Consider the following 19758-nt stretch of genomic DNA (forward strand, 5'->3'; position numbering starts at 1 on the left):
GCATTCCACAGCGAGCTGGCCCATGTTGAATCCAATGCTTCCCACAGCGTGCACTGGCGTTGCAGTTCTTGACACAAATCGGTGCTCCTGGCCCCTTTTACAGTACCATACCCCATTCAAAGGCACTTACATTTTTTAATGGCATACATACCCAATCAATGTCTCAATTGTCTCAAGGCTAAAAAAATCCTTCTTTAATTAACCAGTCTCCTCCCCTTCATCTACACTGACTGAAGTACAGTGGTTTACGAAAGTATTCACCCCCCTTGGCATTTTTCCTATTTTGTTGCCTTACAAACTGGAATTAAAATAGATTTTTTGCACTTGAGGGTGCATTACTATTCACCCCCCCCCAAAGTCAATAAAATTGTTAGAGCCATCCTTTTGCAGCAATTACAGTTGCAAGTCTCTTGGGGTATGTCTCTATAAGCTTGGTACATCTAGCGAAAACATGCTTCAGCTCCTTCAAGTTGGATGGGTTCCACTGATGTACAGCAAACTTTAAGTCATTCCACAGATTATTAATTGGATTGAGGCCATTCCAAGACATTTAAATGTTTCCCCTTAAACCACTCGAGTGTTGCTAAGCAGTATGCTTAGGGTCATTGTCCTGCTGGAAGGTGAACCTCCGTCCCAGTCTCAAATCTCTGGAAGACTGGTTTCCCTCAAGAATTTCCCTGTATTTAGCGTCATCCATCATTTCTTCGATTTGGACCAGTTTCCCAGTCCCTGCCGATGAAAAACATCCCCACAGCATGATGCTGTCACCACCATGCTTCACTGTGGGGATGGTGTTCTCAGGGGGGTTAGAGTTGTTGGGTTTGCGCCAGACAGCATTTTCCTTCATGGACAAAAAGCTCAATTTTAGTCTCATCTGACTAGAGCACCTTTTTCCATATGTTTGGGGAGTCTCCTACATGCCTTCTGGCGAACACCAAACGTGTTTTCTTATTTTTTTCTTTAAATAATGGCTTCTTTCTGGCCACTCTTCCGTAAAGCCCATCTCTGTGGAGTGTACGGCTTAGTGGTCCTATGGACAAATACTCCAATCTCCGTTGTGGAGCTTTGCAGCTCCTTCAGGGTTATTTTTTGTCTCTTTGTTGCCTCTCTGATTAATGCCCTCCTTGCCTGGTCTGTGAGTTTGGTGGGCGGCCCACTCTTGGCAGGTTTGTTGTGGTGCATTATTCTTTCAATTTTTAAAAATAATGGATTTAATGGTGCTCCGTGGGATGTTCAAAGTTTTTGATATTTTTTTATAACCCAACCCTGATCTGTACTTCTCCACAACTTTGTCCCTGATCTATTTGTAGAGCTCCTTGGTCTTCATGGTGGTGCTTGCTTGGTGGTGCCCCTTGCTTAGTGGTGTTGTAGACTCTGGGGCCTTTCAGAACAGGTGTATATATACTGAGATCATGTGACAGATAATGTGACACTTAGATTGCACACCGGTGGACTTTTTTTTAGTATGTGACTTCTGAAGGTAATTGGTTGCACCAGATCTTATTTAGGGGCTTCATAGCAAAGGGGGTGAATACATATGCATGCACCACTTTTCAGTTGTTTTTTTTTGTATTTTGTGAAACAAGTTTTTTTTTTTTCACTTCACAAATTTGGACTATTTTGTGTATGTTCATTACATGGAATCCAAATAAAAATCTATTTAAATTACAGGTTGTAATGCAACAAAATCGGAAAAACGCCAAGGGGGATGAATACTTTTGTAAGGCACTGTGTATTTAATAAACGACAATAAAAGGCGATCATAGCTTTCGCCTAGATTCATTTGGTCAGTCTGTTATGGAAAGAGCAGGTGTTCTTATGCTATTTGGGTCAGGGTCTGATCACTACTTTTCCATCAGAGCAAGGAATGCATATTGCATCTATGCCAATGTATTGTGCTGATATGTAACTCTTCCCCAGCAAGAAAAAAACAAATTGTCGCTCAAACAGAAAGGGGAACTAACAGAGTCACTGAAAACAACCAAAACAAAACAGGTGGGGTTTTAGGAGGGGTTCTAAAAGACACTCACAGGGGTGTCCACTGAAAGTTGACTAGCAACAACAACTGGGACCAGAAAGACACCCACCATTAGCGCCCACTAAATTTGACCAAGAGGAGGCAAACAAAACAAAAAAAACACACCAAACTTAAGACAGGAAGCAAACCAAAAAGTGGAGCAAAACAGAAACAGGGAAGATCAGACAAAGGATTGTCTGTCTAGAAATCAATTAGGGAGAGCAAACTAAAAGGTGTTAAACCTCCACATCTCTCAAGACAACAGGAGCCCTGGGACAGCACAGGTAAAATACCTTCCCACTAATGAGATGACAAACGAGCGCCGGTGTAACACATACTGACTAACGAGGTGAAACCAATCTGTGTGCCCCATGTACTAACGTCCAACCTCTAAATATAAATGGAAAAACCAAAGCCTGTAACTGTGACAAATGATATGTGAACAAGCACTCTCTATATTGTATTTTGTTGTGTTTTTGTTATAGATGCTTAGTGTGAGAGGGCTCCACAATACTGTATAGACTGATGACAGACATACCTTGTGTACTACTGTTGCTCTCTGAATTAATGTAATGCTCTCTCAATGTATGTTGCTAGTGAGAGAGTTCCAGAACAGTATAGGCATTGAAACTGACAGACAGCCATATACCTGCTTTAATGCACTCTGTGGCACCGTTGGCCAAAGCTCTGGGGATGTAATATTCCTCGCTCTTCATCGATCCATCTCTCTATCCCCCCTTTCAATCTCCCTGTCTGTTCCAGTCTTAATCCTGATGTCTCCTCCTATACCTCTCCTTATTGGTTTAATCTCCCTCTGTCTCCCTCCCCTCCTTTTCTATCCCCTTATCCCTTTTACATTTCACTGTTTCCATCCCTCCCTCTCAACCTTTCACTTGTTTACCATCTGATCACCTCTCTTTTATTAAACCCCATGCCCTCGGATGTGTATGAACATTTCTAAAGCATAAATCACAGTCCACAGAACGCTGAGACGGGAGAGTTTGGGATGCACAGCCCGAACGCACGCCTTCCCAACTTTCCCAACCAACGCCGTTCCGTGTATGCATCCTCTATTCATTTGAATGTGTTGACAGTTTAAGAAATAGGTTGAGCAGCGCTGAGAATTCAAAAGTATGAAAGCCAACGGTCCAACATTCTAGAACATTGACGTGCGTAGGCGTACACAATTTGGACTCTGATTGATGCTTAACACACTCATGGTAGAACTTCGATCCCTCAACACAGATACACATGAGAAGGATAGTTTTAAACAAGCTTTATCCTGTGAGTTTCCAATCATGACAGACTGCGAATGTGTGGATCATCCCAGACCTGCGGTGTAGAGTCGGTATGGATTGTGAGATTGTTGCATAGTGTTGCTTTGTTTCTTGTCCCTCAGGTTGTAAAGCCCTGCTCAAGTGTTTGGAGCCTGTTGTTGTTTACTGACTGTTGTGTTTCCCGTCCCAGGTTACAAGGCCCTGTTAAAGTGTCTGTCAGGAAGGTTCTGTAGCAGGGAGCTCATCGGCATCATGGGGCCGTCAGGGGCTGGCAAGTCCACTCTGATGAACATCCTGGCTGGGTACAGGTGAGACGGGTCAGAATGGGCTTGGTCCAGGTGAGAACAGGTGGGGGGGAACTGTTACATAGCAGTCCTGCACTACTGTACTGAGATAGGAAACCATGGACTTTCTCTGATCTGAGAAAGTGGCCAAGATGCAGGAAGACCATATTGAATAAAACAGTCTCTGATCACTCAGATCAGATGCAAGTGTCACTCATTTACTGTCTGTTTCTATGTTTGTGTAACAGAGAGACGGGGATGAAGGGTCAGATCCTGGTAAACGGGCGGCCGAGGGATTTGCGTAGCTTCAGGAAGATGTCTTGTTACATCATGCAGGACGACATGCTGCTGCCAAACCTCACCACGCGGGAGGCCATGATGGTGAGGTCACCTTGCTTCTTAGACATGTTGATGGTGAGATCACCACAGAGATGATGGTTAGGTCATAGTTAGTTATGCTGCTGCCACACCTCACCACACAGGAGGTCATGATGGTGAGCTCACCCTTCTATTAGACATGTAGGCCATGATGGTGATGTCACCTCAATATGTAGGCTATGATGATGAGATCACAGTTAAACATGCTGCTGCCATGCCACACCACGCGGGAGGCCATGATGGTGAGGTAACCTTATTACTTCCATGGAGACCATGATGGTTAGGTCACTGTTAGATGAATAGATAATGTTGTTGGATAAGGTGGTTGGCATGGACCTGACCCTTCTAGGTTTCATTTTCTCATGTTATGTCTCTCTTATATTAGGTGGCTGCCAATCTGAAGATGAAAGAGAGCATGGAAGTGAAAAAGGAATTGGTGAGTTTGACTTAATATACTGTAGTGGGATAATATTTGATATATAATATTATAAATACCTCACATCAAATGTTGTCACATGCGCCAAATACAACAGCTGTAGACCTTACCGTGAAATGCTTACTTACAAGCCCTTAACCAACAATACAGTTCAAGAAATAGAGTTAAGAAAATATTTACTAAATAAACTAAAGTAAAAAATAAAATAAAAAGTAACACAATAAGATAACAATACCGAGGCTATATACAGGGTGTACCGGTACTAAGCCAGTGTGCGGGGGTACAGGTTTGTCGAGGTAATTTAGGTAGGGGTAAAGTAACTATGGATAGATAATCAACAGCAAGTAGCAGCAGTGTAAAAACAAAGGGGGGAGGGTCAATGTAAATAATCTGGGTGGCCATTTGATTTATTGTTCAGCAGGCTTATAGCTGTTAAAACCTTTCTAGGGCAGCTCGACAACATTCCACTGAAAAGGAGAAATTAAAAAATGTTTTTTTGAAATATGTACCTTTCACACATTAACAAGTCCAATGCAGCAAATGAAAGATAAACATATTGTTAATCTACCCATCACGATTTCAAAAATGCTTTACAGCGAAAGCACAACATATGATTATGTTAGGTCATAGGCAAGTCAAAAAAACCACAGCCATTTTCCCAGCCAAAGATAGGAGTCACAAAAAGCAGAAATATAGATAAAATTCATCACAAACCTTTGATGATCTTCACCAGATGACACTCATAGGACATCATGTTACAGAATACATGTATGTTTTGTTCGATAATGTGCATATTTATATCCAAAAATCTCAGTTTACGTTGGCGCGTTACGTACAGTAATGTTTTGATAACAAAACATCCAGTGATTTTGCAGAAATACTCATAATAATCATTGATAAAAGATACAACTGTTATTCACAGAATTAAAGTTAGACTTCTCCTTAATGCAACCGCTATGTCAGATTTGAAAAAAACTTTACGGAAAAAGCATAATCTAAGAACGGCGCTCAGAACCCAAAACAGCCAGAGGAATATCCGTCATTTTGGAGTCAACAAAGTTAGAAATAACACCATAAATATTAAATTACCTTTGATAATCAGAAGGCACTCCCAGGAATCCCAGTTCGACAATAAATGACTGATTTGTTCCATAAAGTCCATCATTTATGTCCAAATAGCCACTCGTTGTTAGCACGTTCAGCCCAGTAATCCATCTTCATGAGGTGCAGGTACTTCGTCCAGACAAAAACTCGAAAAGTTCTGTTACAGTCCTTTAGAAACATGTCAAACGATATATGGAATCAATCTTTAGGATGTTTTTAACATAAAACATCAATAATGTTCCAACTGGAGAATTCCTTTGTCTGAAGAAAAGCACTGGAATGAGAGGTAACTCTGTCGGGAGCGCGCGTCATGAGACCAAGGCACTCTGCCAGACCACTGACTCAAAGAGGTCTCATGAGCCCCTCCTTTATAGTACAATCCTCATTCAAGTTTCTAAAGACGGTTGACATCTAGTGGAAGCCATAGGAAGTGCAACTTTATCCATATCTCAATGTGTACTCGGTAGGCCAAGCTTTGAAAAACTACAAACCTCAGATGTCCCACTTCCTGGTTGGATTTTTCTCAGGTTTCTCCTGCCATATGAGTTATGTTATACTCACAGACATCATTCAAACAGTTTTAGAAACTTCAGAGTGTTTTCTATCCAATACCAATAATAATATGCATATGTTAGCATCTGGGACAGAGTAGGAGGCAGTTCACTCTGGGCACGCTATTCATCCAAAAGTGAAAATGCTGCCCCCTATCCCAAAAAGGTTTTAAAGAGCCTTTTGGACCTAGACTTGACACTCTGGTGAAATTTAGGTTCTGGATGGCAGGAAACTTGGCCCCAGTGATGTACTGGGGCTTACGCACTACCCTCTGTAGCGCCTTACGGTCGGATACTGAGTAGTTGCCATACCAGACGGTGATGCAACCGGTCAGGATGCTCTCGATGGTGCAGCTATACAACTTTTGAGGATCTGGGGTACCATGCCAAATCTTTTTATGACTATCTTGGTGTGTTTGGACCATGATAATTTGTTGGTGATTTCATCATGTGACTCATGATAAGACTGTGCAATTGTCCTATTAAAAGGTGTATCTGACTCCATAAAGATTATTTAACAATATGCAAGAGACAATAGCTGCGTTGCAGTAACAGAAAGGTCAATAAATGTATTTAATTACTTTGTAAAAGGGATGATAACATTATACAAAGCATAAGATTAAGTCACAAAGCATTAACAAGCATTACAAGGCATTATTCTAGACATGATCAGAGAGATAGGGATAAATAATCAAAGAAACCATGTCTTGTGCCATTGCCGAGAGAGAGAGAGAGAAATTCACCACAGATGGTCAGGAACAAATAAGAGAGACAGACAATGATTCTAAAATATTTTATAAGTATCTGAGTTGTTTGGATTCAAAAATGGAGTTTGTTGACCAATAGTTATACTGCAAAGTTAAACTCCAATCAGATATCAGACCTACAGGATGCAACCTCTGCTTCTCAGAGATGAGACAATAGGGGTTGGAGAGATAACGAGGCACCCTTAAGACAACACAGAGGAAATTCTTGCCTACAGTTGATAAGAAGAGCCACTACGGGGACTGGGCTGCCCTACATAAACCTCTCTTGAACACATCTCATTCTGCATCAGACAGAAGTGTTCAAAACCGGACAGTCACTAGAAAATCTTCAGACCAGCAGTTCATGGTCCTAGCAGCATCACTTCAGGAGTGTCCTTTTGGCGGATAGAATTGTCTTTTTTAGACATGTAAATGTAGTTAGGTAACACCTTTCCTGCAAGCAAACACAGAAATGAAGGTACATCACAGATTAATCCACATTACAATTAACATAAAATAGTCTATATCAGTTTGGATTGGTCAATAGAAAATGCAGATGTATTTTTATCAAATCAGTCAGATGAATATAAAATATATCAAAGATCACTGTATCATAAAATACATTATTTTAAATTAAAACACTCAAATTCTCCTCCCTTTGTGAGAAAATAGATTCACCTTGAAAATGAGAAAATAAACAATAGAACCATAATTTTAAAATATTCAAGAACAATTATTGAAGTTAAATCAAGACAACTGTCAAGCAACTGGTTTCACAAACAATTTGTGACCGACTGGCTCGATTTGGTCTTATGTAGCAAAATTTAAAATTGTGTTTTCTTTACATTGGATAGAAGTAGAGACTCAGAGCTAGAAAATGTTATATCATACACTACCGTTGAGGAACAATGGGTAAGTAATTCTGCTTTGAAAGTTGATCAATTTGTAACCTCACTTTTGAGAAAATGGCCTTTGAACGTTTTGGTACCGGCTGGAGAGCTCTTCTTTGTCTACACCCATTCAGCATCACACCCTTTTAAGCTTTAGCCCCACCCATCTCTTTTAAGGGGGCGGCAGGGTAGCCTAGTGGTTAGAGCGTTGGACTCGTAACCGGAAGGTTGCAAGTTCAAATCCCAGAGCTGACAAGGTACAAATCTGTCAGTCTGCCCCTGAACAGGCAGTTGACCCACTGATCCTAGGCCGTCATTGAAAATAAGAATTTATTCTTAACTGACTTGCCTAGATAACCTCTAGCGACAAGCAATCCCGTATCCGGGAGCGTAATCATACCATTAATCATAGCATTACCATAACGCAAAGTTTCCTATTCATGAAAATCGCAAATGAAATAAATATATTCAAACACAAGCTTAGCCTTTTGTTAACAACACTGTCATCTCAGATTTTCAAAATATGCTTTTCAATCAAAGCATTTGTGTAAGAGTATTGATAGCCTAGCCTAGCATTCAGCAGGCAACATTTTCACAAAATCAAGAAAAGCATTCAAATAAAATAATTTACCTTTGAAGAACTTTGGATGATTTCAATGACGAGACTCTCAGTTAGATAGCAAATGTTCATTTTTTCCATAAAGATTATTTGTGTTGGTGAAATAGCTCCGTTATGTTCATCACGTTTGGCTAAGAAAAAGACCGGAAAATGCAATCACTACAACGCCAAACTTTTTTCAAAATTAGCTCCATAATATCGACAGAAACATGGCAAACATTGTTTAGAATCAATCCTCAAGGTGTTTTTCACATATCTATTCGATAATACAGTGCCTTGCGAAAGTATTCGGCCCCCTTGAACTTTGCGACCTTTTGCCACATTTCAGGCTTCAAACATGAAGATATAAAACTGTATTTTTTTGTGAAGAATCAACAACAAGTGGGACACAATAATGAAGTGGAACGACATTTATTGGATATTTCAAACTTTTTTAACAAATCAAAAACTGAAAAATTGGGCGTGCAAAATTATTCAGCCCCTTTACTTTCAGTGCAGCAAACTCTCTCCAGAAGTTCAGTGAGTATCTCTGAATGATCCAATGTTGACCTAAATGACTAATGATGATAAATACAATCCACCTGTGTGTAATCAAGTCTCCGTATAAATGCACCTGCACTGTGATAGTCTCAGAGGTCCGTTAAAAGCGCAGAGAGCATCATGAAGAACAAGGAACACACCAGGCAGGTCCGAGATACTGTTGTGAAGAAGATTAAAGCCGGATTTGGATACAAAAAGATTACCCAAGCTTTAACTTCATGCGACGAGCAATCCCGGATCCGGGATCCTATTTATAGCCTCAAGCTCATTAGTTAACTATTCATGAAAATCGTAAATGAAATTAAATAAATATATTTGCTCTCAAGCTTAGACTTTTGTTAACAACACTTTCATCTCAGATTTCCAAAATATGCTTTTCAACCATAGCTAAACAAGCATTTTGTGTAAGAGTATTGATAGCTAGCATAGCTATAAGCCTAGAATTCAGCCAGCAACATTTTCACAAAAACAAGAAAAGCATTCAAATAAAATCATTTACCTTTGAAGAACTTCAGATATTTTCAATGAGGAGACTCTCAGTTAGATAGCAAATGTTCAGTTTTTCAAAAAATATTATTTGTGTAGGACAAATCGCTCCGTTTTGTTCACGTTTGGCTACGAAAAAAACCTGTATCCAGTTATAGCCTCAAGCTCATTAGCATAACGTAACGTTAACTATTTATGAAAATCGCAAATGAAATGAAATAAATATGCTAGCTCTCAAGCTTAGCCTTTTCTTAACTTCTTGAAACTCCCCATCCCGGATCCGGGTTTGTGACTAAAGCCTCAGGCTCATTAGCATAACGCAACGTTAACGATTTCTGAAAATCGCAAATAAAATGAAAATAATGCGTCTGCTCTCAAGCTTAGCCTTTTCTTAACAACACTGTCATCTCAGATTTTCAAAATATGCTTTTGAACCATAGAAATTGACTAATTTGTGTAAGAGTATGCAAAGCTAGCATAGCATTTTGAGTAGCATTTAGCACGCAACATTTTCACAAAAACCAGATAACCAAATAAATAAGATAATTTACCTTTGAAGAGCTTCTGATGTTTTCAATGAGGAGACTCTCAGTTACATACCAAATGCGCAGTTTTTCCTGAAAGCGTCTGTGTGTAGGAGAAATCGTTCCGTTTTCTACATTGCGTCTGGCTACCGAAACGAACCGAAAATTCAGTCACCTACAACTTAAACTTTTTCCGGATTAACTACATAATATCGACCGAAACATGGCAAACGTTGTTTGGAATCAATCCTCAAGGTGTTTTTTCACATATCTCTTCATTGATATGCAGTTCGTGGAAGCTTGCTTTCCTCTCTGTATCGCATGGAAAAATACTGGCAGGTGACTTTTGCGCACCAATTTCGGCGCAGGACACCGGGCGGACACCTGGTAAATGTGGTCTCTTATGGTCAATCTTCCAATGATCTGCCTACAAATACGTCACAATGCTGCAGACACCTTGGGTGTCTGCAGAAAGGGCAGGCTCATTCCTCTCGCATTCACAGCCATATAAGGAGACAATGGAAAACAGAGCCTCAAAAATCCTTGTCATTTCCTGGATGCCATCTCATCTTGGTTTTGCCTGAAGCTCACGTTCTAGGGCACGCACAGAAAATATCTTGGTAGTTCTGGACACGTCAGAGTGTTTTCTTTCGAAAGCTATCAATTATATGCATAGTCGAGCATCATTTTGTGACAAAATATCTTGTTTAAAACGGGAACGTTTTTCATCCAAAAATGAAATAGCGCCCCCAGAGCATCAAGAGGTTAAACATCCCAAGGAGCACTGTGCAAGCGATAATATTGAAATGGAAGGAGTATCAGACCACTGCAAATCTACCAAGACCTGGCCGTCCCTCTAAACTTTCAGCTCATACAAGGAGAAGACTGATCAGAGATGCAGCCAAGAGGCCCATGATCACTCTGGATGAACTTCAGAGATCTACAGCTGAGGTGGGAGACTCTGTCCATAGGACAACAATCAGTCGTATATTGCACAAATCTGGCCTTTATGGAAGAGTGGCAAGAAGAAACCCATTTCTTAAAGATATCCATAAAAAGTGTCGTTTAAATTTTGCCACAAGCCACCTGGGAGACACACCAAACATGTGGAAGAAGGTGCTCTGGTCAGATGAAACCAAAATTGAACCTTTTGGCAACAATGCAAAACGTTATGTTTGGCGTAAAAGCAACACAGCTCATCACCCTGAACACACCATACCCACTGTCAAACATGGTGGTGGCAGCACCATGGTTTGGGCCTGCTTTTCTTCAGCAGGGACAGGGAAGATGGTTAAAATTGATGGGAAGATGGATGGAGCCAAATACAGGACCATTCTGGAAGAAAACCTGATGGAGTCTGCAAAAGACCTGAGACTGGGACGGAGATTTGTCTTCCAACAAGACAATTATCCAAAACATAAAGCAAAATCTACAATGGAATGGTTAAAAATAAACATATCCAGGTGTTAGAATGGCCAAGTCAAAGTCCAGACCTGAATCCAATCGAGAATCTGTGGAAAGAACTGAAAACTGCTGTTCACAAATGCTCTCCATCCAACCTCACTGAGCTCGAGCTGTTTTGCAAGGAGGAATGGGAAAAAATTTCAGTCTCTCGATGTGCAAAACTGATAGAGACATACCCCAAGCAGCTGTAATCGGAGTAAAAGGTGGTGCTACAAAGTATTAATTTAAGGGGGCTGAATAATTTTGCACGCCCAATTTTTCAGTTTTTGATTTGTTAAAAAAGTTTGAAATATCCAATAAATGTCGTTCCACTTCATGATTGTGTCCCACTTGTTGTTGATTCTTCACAAAAAAATACAGTTTTATATCTTTATGTTTGAAGCCTGAAATGTGGCAAAAGGTCGCAAAGTTCAAAGGGGCCAAATACTTTCGCAAGGCACTGTATATCAGTCGTGACAGTTGGTTTCTCATCAGAAGCGAACGGAAAAATACTGCAGCTGGAGATAATATAATTGCAACGGAGGATACCAAGTGACCACCTGGTAGATGTAGTCTCTTATGGTCAATCATCCAATGATATGCCTACAAATACGTCACAATGCTGTCGACACCTTGGGGAAGCGACAGAAAGCCTAAGCTCATTCGTGGCCCATTCACAGCCATATAAGGAGTCATTGGCATGAGGCGGTTTCAAAAAATGCGGCACTTCCTGATTGGATTTTTATCTGGGTTTCGCCTGTCACATCAGTTCTGTGGCACTCACAGACAATATCTTTGCAGTTTTGGAAACGTCAGAGAGTTTCCTTTCCAAAGCTGTCAATTATTTGCATAGTCGAGCATCTTTTCGTGACAAAATATCTTGTTTAAAACGGGAACGTTTTTCATCCAAAAATTAAAATAGCGCCCCCTATATCCAAGAAGTTAAATTAAGGTAAAAAATCAAATTAAGGATTCACATGTGAAGCTTCACTAAAAAAACAACGATTTCAAGACTAAAGGCTGGTTTATACTACGGGTAAATTGAATCTGGAGTGCCAGTGTGAGCTCTGGGCTTTTGTAAAGTCAGAGCGTTGTCAGATTGCCGATAGTAAATTTAGAGCGTTTCGCTCTCGGGGAGCACACTGAACGCTCTGGCCAAAAAGTAGGGTTGATCCAAGCGATCTGACCTAACAGCAGTCAAGTACCCAAGCTAAATGGATAACATTGGTTGGCTTGCTAACTACAAATGAGAGAACAGCTCACACTGACCATTTCACTCACCCTAGCAGAGCTGGTTAGGCTGTTATTATGTTATTCAGAGTGTTGGTGACTGTAACTGTGCTGCTGGCAACAATTTAATTAAGCTTTTTTTGCCAACTTTTACAGACACCGGACAAATTGAACAGGTGTTTAGCCTTCGTAAATTCTTCAGTTATTCTGCACTGTGGCTCACTCAGACGAGAGTACTCTGAAATCAGAGTAGATAGCCAGAGCAAATTTACCAGCTATGTCTATCAATATTTGTCACAGTGACATCATTAACATTCTATTGAAATAGTTACTTGCATAGAGAAGTCTTTTGTTTAGACATGTAGCCTGCTTGCTAAACAATGAACCATAATCCCAACTCATAACGTTACTACCCTGCATGGATCTGCAGGTAGCTAACCAAACAGATTATCATTATTAGCTAGCTAACATTAGGCTATAACTAGCAATGCAAATGACTCTGCGATATGAATCATATTACTACACAGATCAAACATGTAACGTTAGCTAGCCAGCCAGCTAACATAAGCTTGCTAGCTAACAGTACACATTAGCTTGAAATGAAAATTAATTTCTGACAAAATTAGAAATGGGTAATATCTGAAAATGCTATCTGAAAATAGCTAGCTAGACTCTCTTACCTGTTTACATGTATGGACACTTCTCCCTCTCTGTCATGGATGCCATGGTTGCCCTTAGTTTGAAGATGTAATCTGGAGCCTTCTATGTGTTCTCTTTTCGACTCTGTTTGCATATTTGCAATCAAACGGCAGAATTTTCCTTAGCTATCATGCTCTAATTCCAATGACTTCAAAACTCAGTTCTCCAGAAAGTGGAGAGCAACACTTATGCAGTTCTACTATATGATATATATTTTTTAAAAGCAGTGCTACAAAGGATTACCTACACGTACTGACCAGCTCATATTATACACAGAAGCGTGCTACATGGCAGACTCATCTGGGGGCATTTCCAGCCCACTCATTATCTCAGCCAATCATGGCTAGCAGGAAGGTTGCTGAATTTTGCCATGGCTAAACCAACTAGGCTTGTAATTTAACTATTTTATTCGTATTTACAGATGTTATATAAGTTTGTTTTTAAGGCACATGAAAGTGTGCCTCCGAAAGGCATTTCTGCCAAAAAAACATTTACGTTCAAATGGCGCTCCTGTGAAGTAGTGACACGCGCCTAGTTTCACATTTAGAGTCACATTTGACAATTAAATGTGTTAGCATCTCAGTTTATAGCACCCAACATTAGCATACCAATGGTGAAATTTATAAGGCCATTTTGTGAGAAACAAAGCAATGACTTTTCATCGCACACACACATAACGCATAGGAAAACAAACTAAAACAAACTATTCTTTGGGTCTTAACAGTAGCCATTACATTTTGTCTATCACTCTGTATACATTAAATAAAGCAGATTCACAAAAGTAACCTTTATAGCCATCACAAATGGATATTAAAATGATTGAGTTGCAAAGGAAGATATTTTTAACACATCATCATCAAATAATCAGCATCCAACATTTTAGGAGAAAGCTCTAAATCTAACCTATGCTGAAAGTAGAATCTAGATGGTCTACCAAACCCCAAATCCCAACATTTCTGCATCGTATTACTACTTCTGTGACAAGAGTTACAAAACCTAACACAGCATTGGACCAGTAACCGAAATGATGCTGGAACGAGTCCCCGAGCTGACAAGGTAAAAATATGTTGTTCTGTCCCTGAGCAAAGCAGTTAACCCACTGTTCCCCGGGCATCGAAGACGTGGATGTTGATTAAGGCAGCCCCCCGCACTTCTCTGATTCAGAGGGGTTGGGTTAAATGTGGAAGACACATTTCAGTTGAATACATTGTTGGACAACTGACTAGGTATCTCCCTTTCCCTAGTTGGTACTACTCTGAGGGCCGGCAGGCTGTCTAAAATGTGCAGGAGGATTTCCTGCCTATGTTCCAACAGCACCTGACCATACGCCCTTCCCTTTTACAGAAATCACAATAAAACTTTGTGGGCTGTTTGGGATTAACCTCTGTACCTGTCCCAGTGACTGCAGTGGAAGATATTTAAGTAGCTTGGTCCCCTCGCACACCAGAGAGCAGCATGGATGCAGACACCACACCCGTAGGTTGGACTGTATCTGAAACAGACAAATCACTTTGGTGCCTATTGTGCTTTGTTATAATGAATATCTCTGCATGTCAAGTAGAAATTGCATGTCAAGTAGAAATTACATGCCTGGAGTTCTGATTGCAAGTGCTCTATTTTGAGCTCTGGGACTTCACAGTGGTATCATAGTTTGCTGTTTTCCCAAGTAAAAATTGACAAAGCTATAGAATTAACATCTTAGATTTGTTCTTATTTATGCCAATATCTTGCATGTTTTTCATGGTTCGGGCTAGGCCCCTGGGTTCCAGGCAAGGGAAATCTTAACACTACAGCATACAATTACATTTTAGACGATTCTGTGCTTCCAACTTTGTGGTAGCAGTTTGGGGAAGGCCCTTTCCTGTTTCAGCAGGACAATGCCCCTGTGCACAAAGCGAGGTCCATAAAGAAATGGTTTCTCGAGATTGGTGTGGAAGAACTTGACAGGCCTGCACAGACGCCAACCTCATCGAACAACTTTGGGATGAATTCGAATGCCGACTGCGAGCCAGGCCTAATCGCACAACAATGCCCGACCTTATGAATGCTCTTGTGGCTGAATAGAAGCAAGTCCCAGCAGCAATGTTCCAACATCTAGTGGAAAGCCTTTCCAGAAGAGTGGAGGCTTATATCAGCCCATGATTTTGGAATGAGAAGTTTGATGAGCAGGTGTCCACACACATGTCACCATTTACTGTAGTGGGGTAATATTGTGTGTGTTTTTAATTACTTTGTAAAAGGAATTATAACATTATTCTAGGCATGATCAGAGAGTGAGGGAGAAATAATGCCATGGCCCGTAGCTCATGGAAGAGACATAGAAAGAGAGAGAGAGAGAGAATGTGTGTGTCACCACAGTTGGTCTGGAACAAATAAGAGAGACAGACAATGAATGAGTTGTTGACCAATACTATTACTTAAACTCCAATCAGATATCAGACCCACAGGATGCAACTCCTGCTTCTCAGAGGTGAGACAATGGGGGTTGGAGAGATAATGACAACACAGAGGAATTTCTTGCATACAGTTGATAAGAAGAGTCACTTTGGGGGCCGGGCTGCTCTACAAGACTGTATATACTGTACATATAACATCCCAGGTTTACAGGGCAACACCATATCAACTAGAAAGACATTGCCTGGAAATATTAACATTCAAATGTTTATAGTAGTGTATGTTTATGTGTCTCTCTGTGTCTGGCCACCAGGTAGACGAGATCCTGACGGCCCTGGGACTGCAGGAGTGTGCCCAGACCCGCACCATCTCTCTGTCTGGTGGGCAGTGTAAGAGACTGGCCATCGCCCAGGAGCTGGTCAACAATCCCCCTGTCATGTTCTTTGATGAGCCTACCAGGTAGGTACACACCTGGTATACTGACACACCTGGTACACACTGACACAGAGGAAATACTGCCTAACAATGATGTTGGGTGGGAATCTGCTTTGTTGCTGCGCTGCGTAAAGGAATAGTCACCAAGCACAAGCTAACATTTGTCATCTCTCTCTCTCAGTGGTCTGGACAGCGCATCCTGTTTCCAGGTGGTCTCTCTCATGAAGTCCTTGGCTCAGGGAGGGAGGACAATCATCTGCACCATCCACCAGCCCAGCGCCAAGCTCTTTGAGATGTTTGATAAGGTAACTAAATTCAAGCTTTTATGCCATTTAACAGTATGTATGGTATTGTACAGTATCTAGGACTGACTGCCATATGCTTTGTCATTAGCCTAATCATTTTTTTAACTGTCGTAATGAAAGTGAGGTCTATACTGTTGGTTATGATGTCCGTAGCCTGCTGGTTTTCTGTTCAACCTGATAATTAATTGCACACACCTGGTGTCCCAGGTCTAAATCAGTCTCTGATTAGAGGGGAACAATGAAAAAAATGCAGTGGTGCTGGCTTCAAGGTCTAGAGTTGAGTTTGAAGGCTCTAGACCATATTTCGAGCTCAGTTGTTATGTCAAAGCATTAGCATGCATAATACATAAAGGCATTAGCCATGTATAATTCAGACACTGATATTACATCAGGCAAAGATATGTAAATAATACTGTGAATGTCTCTGTGTTTCCTTCTTTAGCTTTACATCCTCAGTCAGGGCCAGTGTATATACCATGGCACTGTCCCTTACCTCATCCCTTACCTGAAGAACCTGGGCCTTCACTGTCCTACCTACCACAACCCTGCAGACTTCAGTAAGTCAGCATAAGATCCTGTGTGTGTGCGTGCGTGCGTGCATGCATTCTTGCGTGCGTGCATGAGTGTGACAATGCAAACATTTTTCAAGGTCCTTTTTAGTGGATCAAGGTTCTTCTTCTTAGTTCACTAACTCACTCTGTCCTTTGTTCTTTGTTTTTCCTCTGTGTCCCCTGTCTCTAGTTATTGAGGTGGCCTCTGGGGAGTATGGGGACCTGAACTCGGTGCTGTTTGAGGCTGTGCAGGGAGGACTCTGCTCAGAAGAGAGCAAGAAGAACTCCAGCGACAAGAGTGACCCAGCCTCATCTGGCCACTCTAACAGTCACAGCGTGAGTGTTGGCACACTGACCGACATGAATCACTCACCATCACAGTCCCATACTGACCTGCAGCACACAGTCATGCAGCGTGATGAGATCACTCAGGAGTCACTCACTCAGTCAATACCCATACGTTTTTACCTATTCACTCATTGCATGTCTTTTCAACTCCAACTGTGTAAGGGATCTAATTGTGTCCTATGTCCTGTCCTCTCTATGTCTGTCCACAGGATACACAGTACACAGGAACGATGGAGAAACACAGCTTTGCCACCAGTACCTGGTCACAGTTCTGCGTTCTGTTCAGAAGAACACTATTAACGATATGCAGGGATACGGTAAACAATTCACATAATAATAATAATAATAATCTTAATATTGACTTGTATTGTGTGTGTCTGAAATGAATTAGTCAACTTAAAAATAAAATGAATGGGTGAATCAATACATTGTGTGGGTGAGTGAACAGCAAGTACAAGTAGGCCATAAAGATCATCAAGGACAACAACCACCCGAGCCACTGCCTGTTCACCCCGCTATCATCCAGAAGGCGAGGTCAGTACAGGTGCATCAAAGCAGCGACCGAGAGACTGAAAAACTGCTTCTATCTCAAGGCCATCACTGTTAAACAGTCACCACTAACATTGAGTGGCTGCTGCCAACATACTGACTCAACTCCAGCCACTTTAGTAATGGAAAAATGGATGTAAAAAATGTATCACTAGCCACTTTAAACAATGCCACTTAATATAATGTTTACATACCCTACATTACTCATCTCATATACTGTACTCTATACCATCTACTGCATCTTGCCATCTTTATGTAATACATGTGTCACTAGCCACTTTAAACAATACCACTTTTATATGTTTACATACCCTACATTATTCATCTCATATGTATATACTGTACTCGATACCATCTAATGCATCTTGCCTATGCCGTTCTGTACCATCACTCATTCATATATCTTTATGTACATATTGTTCATCCCTTTACCCTTGTGTGTATAAGGTAGTTGTTGTGAAATTGTTAGGTTAGATTACTCGTTGATTATTACTGCATTGTCGGAACTAGAGAAGCACAAGCATTTCGCTACACTCGCATTAACATCTGCTAACCATGTGCATGTGACAAATAAAATTTGATTTGGTTATGTTGCGTACTAAATTGAGGCATGCTTTTCTGTGTGTGTTCGCAGGTGTTAACCCACCTCAGAGTGATGTCCCACATATGTATAGGAATTCTGATCGGTCTGCTCTATCTCAACATTGGCAATGATGCCAGCAAGGTCTTCAACAACACTGGCTTCCTCTTCTTCTCCATGCTCTTCCTCATGTTCGCTGCCCTGATGCCCACCGTCCTCACCTGTAAGAGGCAGCGAGAACATGGGGAGGGTGGAACAAAGTTACCTTGTGAACATGTTCTTGCAATCTGGTCTCAGATCTGTTTGTGCTGTCTTGCCTAATGGTCCCATGGTCTACTTTATGATGTGCCCAAATGAGTTGGTAAGACAGCACAAACAGATCTGAGACCACACTAGTTGTTGTACTATTAACAAGAAATGTATTGTACTCATACGCGGTTTATGTGTTTCACAGTTCCTCTGGAGATGTCAGTGTTTCTGAGGGAACATCTCAACTACTGGTACAGCCTGAAAGCCTACTTCCTGGCCAAAACCATGGCGGACATACCCTTCCAGGTGAGCTGTGTGGCTAAGTTGACTTTGATTTATTTTTCTTTACAAAACAGCAAGAGAAAAGAATACTATATGGTCGCTTTCTTAGGGCATGAGACAACTACATTCAATCTATCTCTGTATGTGTCACTGTCCCCTCCCTCCCTTTGTTTTTATGTCTCCCCTCTCCCTCCCCCCCCCAGGTGATCTGTCCCATCATGTACTGCAGTATAGTGTACTGGATGACAGAGCAGCCTCCTGAGGCAGTGCGGTACCTGCTCTTCATGGCCTTGTCCACCTCTACAGCCCTGGTAGCCCAGTCCCTAGGCCTCCTCATTGGGGCCGCCTCCACCTCCTTACAGGTACTGTGGGTCAGCCGTTTACAGACTGGTACTACCACGCACAACCAATTGGCCTGCGCAGCACAGCAGATATTCCTGTTTTATAATTTCAAAATGATATAGCAGTCTGCTCCTGCACACTGACTCACTCACTTTCCCACTCTTCAGAGGTGTTGTTTTGTGAATAACTGAACTTCCCTCTCTCCAGGTGGCGACCTTCGTGGGCCCAGTCACAGCCATCCCAGTGCTCCTGTTCTCTGGATTCTTTGTCAACTTTGACACCATCCCCAAGTACCTGCAATGGAGCTCCTATGTGTCCTATGTCAGGTGAGTCTGCTTTGTTGGGGCTATAAAATCCTTTGAATCCTTTCCTTTGCTACTTTCGTGCTCAAGTGCAGGACATTCAATTAACCAATTAGAGAATATCATAATGTGTTGAGAGGATATTATGCTGTGTCTTCCAGCTTGGGTTATGTGGAATGCTCTCCAACAATCTGGTA

At 41.3% G+C, this 19758-nt stretch overlaps 1 protein-coding gene across 2 annotated transcripts in view; it reads left to right on the forward strand.

Moving 5' to 3' along the window:
* The window catches only part of abcg4a (ATP-binding cassette, sub-family G (WHITE), member 4a), a 41304-nt gene that overhangs the window by 18068 nt on the left and 3478 nt on the right, over positions 1-19758 (forward strand). For both annotated transcript variants that reach the window (XM_064980768.1, XM_064980769.1), the window contains 12 exons: positions 3485-3602; positions 3827-3959; positions 4342-4392; positions 15932-16077; positions 16235-16358; positions 16801-16915; positions 17100-17245; positions 17467-17574; positions 18441-18609; positions 18841-18941; positions 19121-19279; positions 19467-19585. In XM_064980768.1, coding sequence (XP_064836840.1) covers positions 3485-3602; positions 3827-3959; positions 4342-4392; positions 15932-16077; positions 16235-16358; positions 16801-16915; positions 17100-17245; positions 17467-17574; positions 18441-18609; positions 18841-18941; positions 19121-19279; positions 19467-19585 — 1489 coding nt within the window. The remainder of the gene's footprint in view (positions 1-3484; positions 3603-3826; positions 3960-4341; positions 4393-15931; positions 16078-16234; positions 16359-16800; positions 16916-17099; positions 17246-17466; positions 17575-18440; positions 18610-18840; positions 18942-19120; positions 19280-19466; positions 19586-19758) is intronic.

Source organism: Oncorhynchus masou, chromosome 12, assembly GCF_036934945.1.
Source record: "Oncorhynchus masou masou isolate Uvic2021 chromosome 12, UVic_Omas_1.1, whole genome shotgun sequence".
In the NCBI taxonomy this organism is placed as follows: Eukaryota; Metazoa; Chordata; class Actinopteri; order Salmoniformes; family Salmonidae; genus Oncorhynchus; species Oncorhynchus masou.